This window comes from Zerene cesonia, chromosome 27 (assembly GCF_012273895.1).
Source record: "Zerene cesonia ecotype Mississippi chromosome 27, Zerene_cesonia_1.1, whole genome shotgun sequence".
In the NCBI taxonomy this organism is placed as follows: Eukaryota; Metazoa; Arthropoda; class Insecta; order Lepidoptera; family Pieridae; genus Zerene; species Zerene cesonia.
The window spans coordinates 561193-574177 of NC_052128.1; the positions used below are offsets into that span (position 1 = coordinate 561193).

The following is a 12985-nucleotide window of genomic DNA, read 5'->3' on the forward strand; positions in this document are numbered from 1 at the left end:
AGTAATAAATGTTATTTGCAGTTAACAATTTTCTTTTTTCTTTATTACAATATTTATGGCAAGACTAGGTATATATTTCATTTATAAAAAAGTTTTTAGTTTTATAGCATTGAAATGTATAGTATCTTTACCAAAACAAGTTAACAAAGGCCGAGATGATTCCTTATCATCCGATGAACCGATTTTGATATTTTTAATTTATTTGAAAGCTAATAACTCTCGTGCGGGTACCGTTTCAATTCGTCCAGTTTTTTGTTCAAAAGAATTATTTTCATCACTTTACTGGTATTTAACATTTATTTACTCTGTCTTATTGTATTTCCAGATATTTAAGCGAAGACAACAATGTGATTATAGCGAACGCATCGCAATATGACACAGGCGTTTTTTCATGTAAAGCTGTTAGCAAAATGGGTTCTGTGGGAAGGAATTTTACACTCATTGTGTACGGTATGTGGGGTAATTCATGATCAATAAACATTTATGTTTTAAGAGAAAAATGTATAGTTATATCGATTAAATTGGTATCCGTTTAAATATATAAATAAATAGAATCCTATCCTACTAATCCTATTATACAACTTCCTACTATATCCTACTAATGACTGTGAGTGTATGCACGTTAGCACGTGTGCGTGCACCGAGCACGCGTCTCACCGAGGCAGCGCGCGGCGGGCCCGGCGGCGCGGTAGCCGCGCGGGCAGGCGCAGCGGTAGCCGCCCGCGCGGTTGCCGCACACCTGCGTGCTGTGGCACGGGCTGTGCGCTGCGCGACACTCGTCCACGTCTGTGGAATGTGTCTTTCACGTTTATAATATCCTACTATCCTTCCTACTAATCCTACTTCCTACTAATCCTACTTCCTACTAATCCTACTAATATTATAAATGCGAAAGTTTGTAAGGAAGTGTGTGTGTTTGTTGCTCTGTCACGCAAAAGCTACTGAACCGATTGCAATGAAATTTGGTACGTAGAGAGCTGGACAACTGGAATAACATATAGGTAACTTTTTATCCCGATATTCCTACGGGATACGGACTTACGCGGGTGAAACCGCGGGACGCAGCTAGTTGGACATAAAGACAAAAATAAATCTAAAAAAAATAAAAATTACAACGTCTTATTTTTATCTAATACCCACTGCTCTACCAAGGTTGAAAGTATATGTTTAGTTTTAATTTTCAATTTATTTTTAACCATCTTGAAATAAAAGAAAGAAAAATTTACATAAATGCGTACACATTCCCGCAATATATTTTTATTCATAAATAAAACTTAATTTGTATCAAATAGAATTTCCTATAACAAACTATGCGTGAATTTCACGATTCCAATTCACGCAATAATTATTATCAAACAACCAGAAGCCCCAACAATCCACTCGAACAGTCCACAAGAAGTAGAGCTCCTAGAGGGACAACTAGTGGAGTTGCCATGCTCCGCTCGCGGTGTCCCGCGCCCGGCGGTGTGGTGGCAACACAATGGATATAATGTCACTAACCGGATATATGTGGACGAATTTGGGATAAGGTATTTTATGCTGGGTTTTTTTTTTTTAATTTCCGGTTTCATATATAATTATAAATATGTTATCTATACTAATATTATGAAGAGGAAAAATTTGATTGTTTGTTTGTTGGTTTGTTTATAATGGATAAACTCAAAAAGTACTGGACCGATTTTAAAAAATTCTTTCACCATTAGAAAGCTGCAACTTCGCTTAATGTCATAGGCTATATATGTACCACGGGCGAAGCCGGGGCGAACTGATAGTGATACATATAAACCTTCCTCTTGAATCACTCTGTCTAATAAAAAAATCTCATCAAGATCCGTTGTGTAGTTTTACTTTTAAAGATTTAAATATACATCCTACTAACATTATACATGCGAAAGTTTGTAAGGGTGTGTGTGTGTTTGTTGCATTTTCACGCAAAATCTACTAAACCGATTGCAATGAAATTTGGTACGTAGATAGCTGGACAACCGGAATAACATATAGGCAACTTTTATCCCGATATTCCTACGGGATACAGATTTACGCGGGTGAAACCGCGGGGCGCAGCTAGTACATAAAGACAGACTCGGAAAGCGACTGTGCTTTATACTATGGCGACTATTTTTATTCAATTTAACGATTGTATTATGCGTGCATAAAAACACAAGTAATTGTAGTATTTTCTAGTGTTTGATTTTACGCGAGTATTATACATTTAGAAATTAAAAACTTTTTAACGGATTTTAAACGCGATTTATTCATTATATTATTAACCAGAGACATATAACATCTCAGTCTCCCCGTGACCACGCTCGCTGTAAAGTGTTCGAAACGTCGGGTTAATAACATAATGAATAAATCTCGTTTAAAATCCGTTAAAAAGTTTTTAATTTCTACAAGTAATTATTTTCATATTTTAGGTTTGTTGCAAATTTAACAGATTTCGGAAATTATTCGTGCATCGCGAGCAACGATCACGGCACCGCCATCTTCACCTATACACTCTACGTGTGGAGTAAGTCTGTCTATCTGTACATAGTATTATTAAAAAAAATTGCATAAATTGAAAAACCTTTATATTTCACATTTATAAAATCAAGTTTATAAGGATTAAAAAAATACTTTAGTATATTAAATTGTTAACAATTTTAACCTAAAATTTTTATAATTTCACTAGCTAGCACAAATGCCCACGGTTTCGCCCGTATGGTCGTAGAAAATTGCCATTACAATGATTCACCGCCGTAAAAAGTAGCCAATCATAATGTTATATTTTTGCCGCTATCACATGAAAGGAAAATAAAACATAAAAACTTACCATAAAATCCGTTGCCACTTGAAATAAAGAACAGATGACTCGTCCCATACTCTTGTATTTATAATATTAGTAAGAATTTGTTTATTTCTCACGAGCGGTCCGCCCCGGCTTCGCCCGTGGTACATATATAGCCCATAGCCTTCCTCAATAAATGGGCAATCTTACACTGAAAGAATTTTTCAAATCGGACCAGTAGTTCCTGAGATTAGTGCGTTCAAACAAACAAACTCTTCACCTTTATAATGTTAGTATAGATAACCTAAAAGTGTATTGCCACAGTGCCGCCATCTATACGTCCACCGTTAGAAGAGACGAGGAATGTTCTAGAAGCAAGCGACGTGACGCTGACGTGTGACGCAGTCGGCTTCCCCGTACCGGATGTGTCTTGGGAGTTCAATGGGCAAATGTTGACTGAAAACACTACGGAATTTAGGTAATTTTTAGTTTCTTTATGGTAAATTTTATTTATTAATTTATCAGTACAGCAAACCAAAATTTCACACTTTTTATAAAACAATTTCTCTTATGAAGTTAAATAGTTTGTTTTAGTATTATGTTTATATGGGCCGTAGTTTTAAGTTATTTAATTTTTTTTTAACTGTTCTACAAGTTGCCTGAAACAAAATTAATAAAAAAAATTTATATGTCCTTATTTTATCTTTTCGGTTAATAGTTTAATCTGTGGTTTTCTTTTCCAGACAAAGTTGGCATTTTTTCTAACAATAATAATTCGTGAACAGTTTAATAATAATCTACTTCTTACCCTAAACAATCAACTGAATTTTTATAATTATTTTAAAGATTTTAAGCATGTAGAATACCGCATCAATTTCGATTCCAGTTTCAATAATGTGGGCAATTTGTACATACAAAATGTTAGTTCGGACAATGTCGGCGAGTTTGTGTGTGTGGCTGAGAATATAGCTGGATTTGATGTTAAGAGATTTGCTCTCGATATACACGGTAAGGCAATTGAAAAATATGAAAAATGACCGAATAAAGAAGAAATAATTATAGTTCTTCAATTACATAGTAGTGAAGTCCCGTGTCCCCTACTGGGGTATGGGGCAGATGATGTACATCCGTTTCACTGATCGATTTTCTTTTGGGACAAGTAGGTGATCAGCCTTCTGTGTCCTGCCAGACCGAGACATTTTTTTTTTTTGTGCGTCCTCACCGGGAATTGAACCCAGGACCCCTCGGTTCTACGCTCAAGCGTTAACCACTGTACCAAGGAGGCGGTCAAGGTCTTCAATTACATGCTACAATAAAAAAAAATGAAATTTCTCTGTCTGATTTTACGTTTATACTAATAGAAAATATATCGGCTATTTATAGAAAAAAAGTATTCAATAGTATTATACTTTACTACGAATTTATTTGAAAAAAATACTTTAATATTTTTACAGAACCGCCGAGAATAATATCACATAATTTAAAGGAATACATAGGAATAGAGGGTCGAGATACCGCAATTACTCTGTCCTGCAAAGCGGTGGGCAAACCTCGACCTTATGTCGTATGGATGAAGGACGGATATTATTTGAATAGAGGTTAGTTATAACTACGCTAAGTAAGAAAAAATACATGTGTTACAATATTTTGGGTATTCGGTGTATTTTATATTTAGAGATTGAATATTAAAAAGTTATGTTACGAAATTTCCATTTAAAACATTTGAAATCTAATCTCGCATTTTAACGAAATACTCATGGGTTCGGTTACTATTAGTAGTTATTATATAGTGTAGTTATATATAACTACACTATATGCTATAGCATATAAAGTATTTGTATGTTTGGACTGTAAGTGACACTTTCTGGAAGCGTTAACGCGTATTCCATTTTCAAGGATGGCTCTAACAACCATTATATAAGTACCCGCATAAATTAATGAATTATTTCACACTTGCTCTTGCCCGCGGCTTCGCACGCGATAAATTCGGAGTGGTTTAATAGATATTATTATACATATAAACCTTCCTCTTCAATCACTATCTGTAAAAAGCTCATCAAAATCTGCCGTGCAGATTTAAAGATCTAAGTATACGGACTTACATACGGAGCGACTCGGGAAGCGACTTTGCTTTATCCTACATAGTGAAAATGTTTAGATTTCGGCATCCCTTAGTTTTAAAACAGTATTTTTTAACTCTATTAAATCTCTATATCCAGGGCATTAAATAACTGAACCGATTGCTATATATAATATCAAAATTGAGATTTTTGTATTCACATTAGACTCCCGCTACGAGATCGACGGGGAAGGTAGTTTGACACTGAACCAGCCGTCAGTGGACATGAGCGGGAACTACACTTGCGTCGCGGGCAACGCTCTCGGGAACCTCACTGAGACCGTGCAAGTGAATATTTATCGTAAGTTTTTTTTTATTTTTTTTTATGTCATAGGGGGCAGCTGAGCTGATGGTTCGCCTGATGGTAAGCGATCACCACCGCCCATAAACATTCGCAAAGGTAGTGCCTCTGTGAATGCGCTGCCCGCTTTTATGGGGTAAGGTAAAAGAAAAGGATTAACGACTGGAAAGAAGGAATGGACTAGGACGGGTGAGGAAAAGGAAACGGGCCTCCGGCTCCCCCACTCACCATACGAAACACAGTGGCATGCCACTATTTCGCGTCGGTTTTCTGTGGGGGTGTGGTACTTCTCCGGTGCGAGCTGGCCCAATTCGTGCCGAAGCGTGATCGACTCCCACAATAAAGTATAAGTTAAAACTTTGTATTAGTATGTGTGAAAAATTTGTCACACATAAACACTCTCTCTCTCTCACACACACACACACACACACACACACACACACACACACACACAGACACACACACACACACACACAGACACACAGACACAAACACTCATACACAACTACTGATTAGGCTGATATTTAATATTATAGTAATGACGTAAAGCAATAGGTAGTTGTATAGTTATTTTTTTATTAACATGCTTTTATATTAACTGTATTTTTACATGCAGCCAAGTCCTTTAGGTTCAGACTGGTTTTTGACCCACTTTTTCTACCCTTATCAAAGATCTGACTAAACAGGTGACTACAATAATTTGTGAAAAAATGGGTGTGCGTTGTTGCGTTTAGGATTACTAGGATTGTATAATTTCCTTATATACCGTATAAGAGACTATGTAAAAGTGTAAGCTGACCACCCTTCTTCGCTCGTATGCAAATATATATTTTATACATTTTATACAATTCAAAAACAAATTATATATTTTGTTGTAGCCCTTCCAATAGCACAATCGGATGAAACGCTAACGCAAGTGACATTAGAGGAAGGTCAATCAGCTGAAGTGGAGTGTCCAGTCAAACATGCAGATGAGATCAAATGGTATAAGGTTCGATGATTTTCTAAGTTACTGTTTAAAGTTTAATTAATAAAAAAAGCTCATGAGACCATTTCTATCGATAAGTCGGAAAAGTGAATGGATTTTTCATTTTATCTGCACATTATCCACATCACAACCCTTATATGAGGCCTGCGTCTCTGCAGTGCATATATAGGCTGATGATAATGATAATAATGACGATGACGATGATGATGATGATGATGATGATGATGATGATGATGATGATGATGATGATGATGATGATGATGATGATGATACCTTTTCCCCACTAGGAAGGCACACTAATATCAACGGGTACCCTCAAATTCCCAAACGTGTCCCGCGCTGAGTCAGCCACATACTCGTGCGTGGTGTCCAACGCAGTGGGCTCGGCGCATGCCCGCGTGGGCGTGGGTGTAGTGTGGCCTCCGCGCTTCCACGCCCAAGCTAAAAAGCATATTGAGGTGGTTACGGGCTGGGATTGGTATTTCGATTGCGAGGTCGACGCGAAACCGGCTGCGAGGGTATGTATAGTACACTAAAAATATAAAAATGTATACACTCTTAAATAATTATAACCTAGAAGATCGATTATTCTTTTGCACTTAAAAATAAATTAACAAAGATGTTTAGATAATCTCGCGAGCAAATCTTATATTTTTTATGTTTTAATTTTGAAAGCGATAGAAAATTGCTAGTACATATATAACTTTTTAAAAATAACCTATAATATTATCATTCATACTATTGTTTTTTTTTTTATAAAAATCCATGCTGTTTCGTATTCAGACAAAATGGCTATTTAACTCAAAGCTATTACTTGGCGAAGATCGAGACAAACTGGTAGTCCTAAATATAAATCGAAACCACGCGGGCGAATACAAATGTGTCGTTAGCAACGAATACGGAACCGTGAATAGGCAGTTTACTTTAGATGTACTGGGTAAGTGTAAATCACTGAGAGTTCTTGTGCCTTCATATAAGGGCTTATTCGGGTGTTTCCGATTTATTTATTTTTTTATCTATATCCTATATTTGTAAGAATTTTCACAATGACGTAAAAGTAAATGAACAAAAATTGGCGGGAAATGTCATTTTGACATATAACATGAGTGTAAAACCTTTATAGTTATATTCTTTTTGTATCTGTGCAATTTGGATCTTCATTACATATATTCCCACTAATAATATAAATGCGAAAATTTGTAAGGGTGTGTGTGTGTTTGTTGCTCTTCCACGCAAAATACTACTGAACCAATTGCAATGAAATTTGGTACATAGATAGCTGGACAACTGGAATAACATATATGCAACTTTTTATCCCGATATTCCTACGGGATACGGACTTACGCGGGTGAAACCGCGGGGCGCAGCTGGTATTAATATATAAAGTTTCAAGTTATTTATACTGAGAATTAGTTTTTGAAATACAGTATTGAGAATTATAACAACTATTCACTATAAAGTGATCTATAAGAAAGTATCACATAATAATAATTTATTTATTTTCTCGTCAAAAATGATTATCTGTACAATATATTGTTAAAACCATTACTTATTACTAACATTTGTGAGTGACTAGACATATCAACGATTTAAGATTATAAAGTTTCATTGTAGATCTACTGTATTTATCATTACATACACTTACATACATACTACATACTTATTACATTCGAAACACTATTAGAAAGCTGAAAAAAATGAAAAATATATTATATTATATTATTTTAGTCCCACCCCACATATCTGAGTTTGACGAGTTGGACGTACAATTGAAAGAAGGCGCAAACGCGACACTGGATTGTAACGCGAAGGGCTTTCCGGAACCCAACGTTACATGGAGTTTTGAGTACGTTTAAATCATTATATTTATAAATCAAGATGTTTTTTCTTTGGTTTATGTTTTCTTATATACTTAATATATTTTTTCTTACTTAATATGTATTTTCTATTAAGGCAGTTTGCACCTTAAATTGATTAATCGTAAGTTATGTTGTTATGTCAATATAAATATGTAATAATAATTTTCAAAGTTACTTAATTTACAGGAACAGCAACTGGTACCTGATAAATTCATCGCTCACATCAACATCGGTTACTCCAAACTCCGAGGGTACATTCCGTTGTGTTGCCATGAACAAAGTTGGGGTGGCGCACTTAGTGTACAACGTGACGGTTGTCAGTGTTGCCAGCGTGAACGGGATTGTGTTGTTTAGTAATGGGGAAGGAACTGATTTGGATGGTAGTGTTGATGTTGCTGTAAGTCGAAATTATACACTTATATTAGTAGTAATGTTTGTGTTTGAAAGGAGGTGGCTCCTTGCAGTGGTTAACACGTGAGCCTAGAATCTGGGTGTTCTAGGTTTGGCTCTCGAAAAAAAAATTCTCAAGAAAATCGACCAGTGAAACTGATGTATATCATCTATCCCAAACCTCCCCACACGGGACATCATTTTTTATTAATATTTGTATCGTAAAAAATTTGAAATACTTTTATGTTATTTTATTTCAAAATCAGTAGTTGTTAGTATATTTTACTGCTTATTAGCCGAACGAGTAGAAAGCTTTCAAAAAGATTATAAAATTTTAGCTCGATTCAAATGTCAGAATAGCATGTACAGCAAGTGGTAATCCCAAACCCACGATACAATGGTTTAAGAACGGCAATAAAATGAGTCAAAATACCAATGGCGCCAGCTACGCTGATTTGACGTTTGACAGAGTTGCCATTTCACACGCGGGGACTTACATCTGTATCGCGGTGAATGAGGGTGGTATGGATGAGAAGCTGTTAAAGATTAATGTTCTAGGTAGGTATATTTATCAAAGTATATAATTTTCAAAGCCTTTATATTTAAAAATTAAATAAGACTTATAAAACTTACTTATCATACAGGAATAAATAAACAGAGTATATTTATAAACGTTCAAAGTAAAAAATGGACGTTTTAAAAGCACATAATAATTTAATCTAGAATGTGGCCAAGGAATGATGAGATAAAATAATAAGCAAAGTTACAAGTAAAATAAAATTGCATTAATGTGTTCATTTTTTGTCATGTCATTTGTTCAGTTCATTGCATCATTGAACTTATATAAGTGATACTGCCTTTTGCCTATTCAAGTAATTTTATAAATGCACCAAATTTTTTCTTTGAAATCTATGAATAATATTATTTTTCAGAACCACCCACAATATTTAAAACACTGTTCCGTAATGACAATAGCACAGATCACGAAATAAATCTAGAAGTGATGTCCGATCAATCTTTCTTCATGCATTGTCACGCATATGGCTACCCCATGCCGGATATTTATTGGTTCAAAGATGGCTTACTCTTACGGCTATTCGACGATTCTATGGTTTCAAAAGAATATGGGGAAATTTTAGCCGTGAATCGGGCAAGTGAGGAGCATTCGGGGAATTACACGTGTGTTGCCAGGAATGCTGTGGGTAATACTAGTGTCAATTATTTGGTATACGTTTTGGGTAAGTAAATGTCCTTTTTGTCTATAATAAACAAAATAATTGTTCTCAACAAAAAGTTAAACGCTTTGCAATTTTCAAAACTAGACTACATTAAAATTTGACCACACGGGGCACACTAGCTCTCGTATCAAAAAAAAAAAATCATCAAAATCACTTAGTTGTAAGTTCTGACGTACAGAAAAAAAATACAGTCGAATTGACCTCCCTGTTGTAAACAGTTGAAAAAATTGAACACTTCATAAACACAAAAAAAAGTTACAGAATAACTTTGCTCTATATATGTGTGGCTATATACTAATTTCATTTTTAAAGAATAATTAAAAAAATTTATTTTTGTAAAACGAGCACTTGAACTCATCGCAAACTCTAATATATTTCCAGTCGCACCTCCACAACAGAAGGACAACACAAAACACGTAAACTTGCTTATCGGAAACCCCCTAAACCTCACTTGCCCCGTTCTGGGGAAACCGTTACCCTATGTGATGTGGGTCAAACACCCATATACTGAAATATTCGAAACTGAGAGAATTCATTTGATTAATGATAACTATACTTTGGTGAGTTCATCTTTGTTGCTTATCTATACTAATATTATAAAGCTAAAGAGTTTGTTTGTTTGAACGCACAAATTTCAGGAACTACGTGTCCGATTTGAAAAATTCTTTCAATGTTAGATAGCCCATTTATTGAGGAAGGCTATAATGCTATATATGTACCACGGGCGAAGCCGGGGCGAACCGCAAGTAGTAAAATAAAAAAATAAAAAAGTATCTAGCTTAAATTGAGGTTTTTGACCAACTGAAGTAGTATTGGGTGGAATTTTGTTAATGAAGTTTTTATTTTATTTTTTATCAAAAATTTTTATGTGTTTCTTTTCAGTTAATAAACGTAACTGAAGTTCTAGACACCGGCAAATATTCCTGTATCATGACGAACAAGGTCGGCTCAACCGAGATAATTTATGACGTCATAGTTGAAAAGCCTCCATCCATTGCGCGTAATGTAGGCAACAATATTACAGAAAAACACGAGGTGCCTTTGAGAGGGAGCATTGTATTGAAGTGTGAAGTGGACGGCAATCCACCGCCGAAGATTAGTTGGTTGAAGGTACTCTTAATGTCATTTTTTAAATTTTATTTACATTGAAATAACCCGGTTCGGTGAGTGCGAGAGCCGAAGCCAATATCCTTTTCCTAACCCTTCAATTCTTTCTTTATCCTTTTCTAATTTGAAGTTAACGATACAATAGTAGAGGGTCTGCAATCGACCTTACGCCTCTCTGTTCATGGGCGGTGGGAGCGCTTACAATAAGGCGACCCACCACTTGCATTGCATACCTTATGCCTTTACAAATGGATTGCCGACTTTAAATTGGGAAAGAAATTAAGAAAGGACTGACGCGAGGAATAAAAGAAAGGTCTGGGAAGGGTAAGGAAAAGGATATTGGCTCCGGATCTCCCACTCACCGAACGAAACACAGAAGTATGCTATTTCACGTCGGTTTCCTATGAGAGTGTGATACTTCCCCACTTCCCCGGTTCGAGCTTGCCCAATTCGTGTCGAAGCTTGCTCGACTCCCACATAGCGGTACAGCCTGCGTTACCTCAGACCTTGATCGGGTGAACCGATCTCGATGCCTCATCGGCCATCGGATCAGACTATTGTCGAAAATGATGTGCCGGTCGTCCAGGACATCCAGAGGGTGAGCGAGAGCGTCGCGCACGTGCAGCGGCTGCGCGGGAGCAGCGCGCTGGCGCTGTGGGGCGCGCGCGCCGCGCACGCGGGCCGCTACGTGTGCGTCGCGGAGAACGCGGCGGGCGCGGCGCAGCGCCTCTACGAGCTCGCCGTGCGAGGTGCGTGCGTGTGCGGGCGTGTGTGCGGGCGTGTGTGCGGGGGGGGGGGCGTCTGTGCGTGTATATAAGATCATGGAGATATATTTCGAGAGAGCCGATTACGTTATGTGTAAATGCAATGACCACCGAACGCCTTAGTAATGCTATGTATCGCGGGCGGCGTTCGACTCAAAAAAAATTACACTTATAATCGTGACACGTAAGCTGACGATAACATATAACTTATATATTCATAATATAACAGTAACAGTTCAACAATAGTATAGTATATTTTATTTTTTTTTTATTTTGACATAATATAAATCCCTCCAACACTAGCAACGTAGCCCTACATAAAGTGAAAAAGGCAGATTCAAGTCTCGCGAAATTATCTATCCATTGAAATTGTTCAAACAATTATAGCATTTATTTATTCTTTATTGCTCCAAAACAAAACTGCAAAGTTCTTTCTAGTGCAACTTACATGAAATACTACAAAATAAATTATCAAATAATATTCGCTCAGTACCAGGCAAATGGAGCGCCTGGTCGGGGTGGGGCTATTGCAACGCGACGTGCGGCCGCGGCCTGCAAGCCCGCGCGCGCGTCTGCCACTATGTCGACGATACCAACCACACTTATGGTACGTTCAATGTTACCTTACTTTAACACTTTATTACCTGACTTTACAAAGAAAATCAGTTCTTTCGAACCAAATTTAATTATTGTTAGTGCTTTCAACAAGTTATTAATGTAATTTGCTTTAAAATGATTCTCATTTCGCAGATAAATCCACTCAAACGGATAAGATAATTTTAGACGAATCTGCATGTAAAGGCCCATCCACAGAACATAGAAAGTGTCAGATGCCGCCGTGCGAGGTAAAGTTTATACTTTTATTTTTAACGATCAGTTCAAAAGAGGTACATACAAGAGTAAAAGTAATTATCAACGTCTTTTTTTCATTATGTATTTTCGTTGAGAAAAAGAAATTATAAATTAAATTAAATAACAAGTCACGTTCAATTTAATTTTTAGTTTTATAGCATTGAAATGCTTTATAAATGAGAAATTTTGAAAGAATAGAAAAAATTTGATCACGAGGCAGGATTCGAACCTGCGTTTCTTGCCTAACCGTAGCAACGCCTAGCCTCTCGGCCACCCGTGCTCCATCGCGCGTTCCATCGATACAATATTGTAATCATTGAAATAATGTTTCGTATTGGTTGTGGTGGTTCTTAATCATCTCAATAGATGTCGTGTGGTGCCCCTTAGGCACATGAAACTGAAAGAGTAGAAGGTGGCCGAGAGGCTAGGCGTTGCTACGGTTAGGCAAGAAATTCATTTAAATTCGTTCATTTAAATATATATGGACAGATAAGCTTACAAACCCATTTCCCTGAAATTAAAAAGAATATAACGGAAAACATTGGGAAGCAGGACGATGCGGGCTGGTGGTCCCGCTGGTCGCGCTGGTCGGCCTGC

The 12985-nt window shown here is 36.7% G+C and overlaps 1 protein-coding gene across 1 annotated transcript in view; it reads left to right on the forward strand.

Annotated features, from left to right (window-relative positions):
- LOC119837246 (hemicentin-1-like) overlaps positions 1-12985 on the forward strand; it is a 29452-nt gene that overhangs the window by 11350 nt on the left and 5117 nt on the right. The window contains exons 21-40 of the mRNA XM_038362764.1: positions 326-450; positions 1364-1529; positions 2418-2512; positions 3095-3248; positions 3657-3778; positions 4225-4368; positions 5056-5190; positions 6069-6181; positions 6466-6696; positions 6962-7115; positions 7907-8024; positions 8224-8434; positions 8766-8985; positions 9360-9665; positions 10047-10225; positions 10548-10775; positions 11359-11521; positions 12027-12143; positions 12287-12381; positions 12941-12979. Of these exons, the coding sequence (XP_038218692.1) occupies positions 326-450; positions 1364-1529; positions 2418-2512; positions 3095-3248; positions 3657-3778; positions 4225-4368; positions 5056-5190; positions 6069-6181; positions 6466-6696; positions 6962-7115; positions 7907-8024; positions 8224-8434; positions 8766-8985; positions 9360-9665; positions 10047-10225; positions 10548-10775; positions 11359-11521; positions 12027-12143; positions 12287-12381; positions 12941-12979 (3115 nt within the window). The remainder of the gene's footprint in view (positions 1-325; positions 451-1363; positions 1530-2417; positions 2513-3094; positions 3249-3656; positions 3779-4224; positions 4369-5055; positions 5191-6068; positions 6182-6465; positions 6697-6961; positions 7116-7906; positions 8025-8223; positions 8435-8765; positions 8986-9359; positions 9666-10046; positions 10226-10547; positions 10776-11358; positions 11522-12026; positions 12144-12286; positions 12382-12940; positions 12980-12985) is intronic.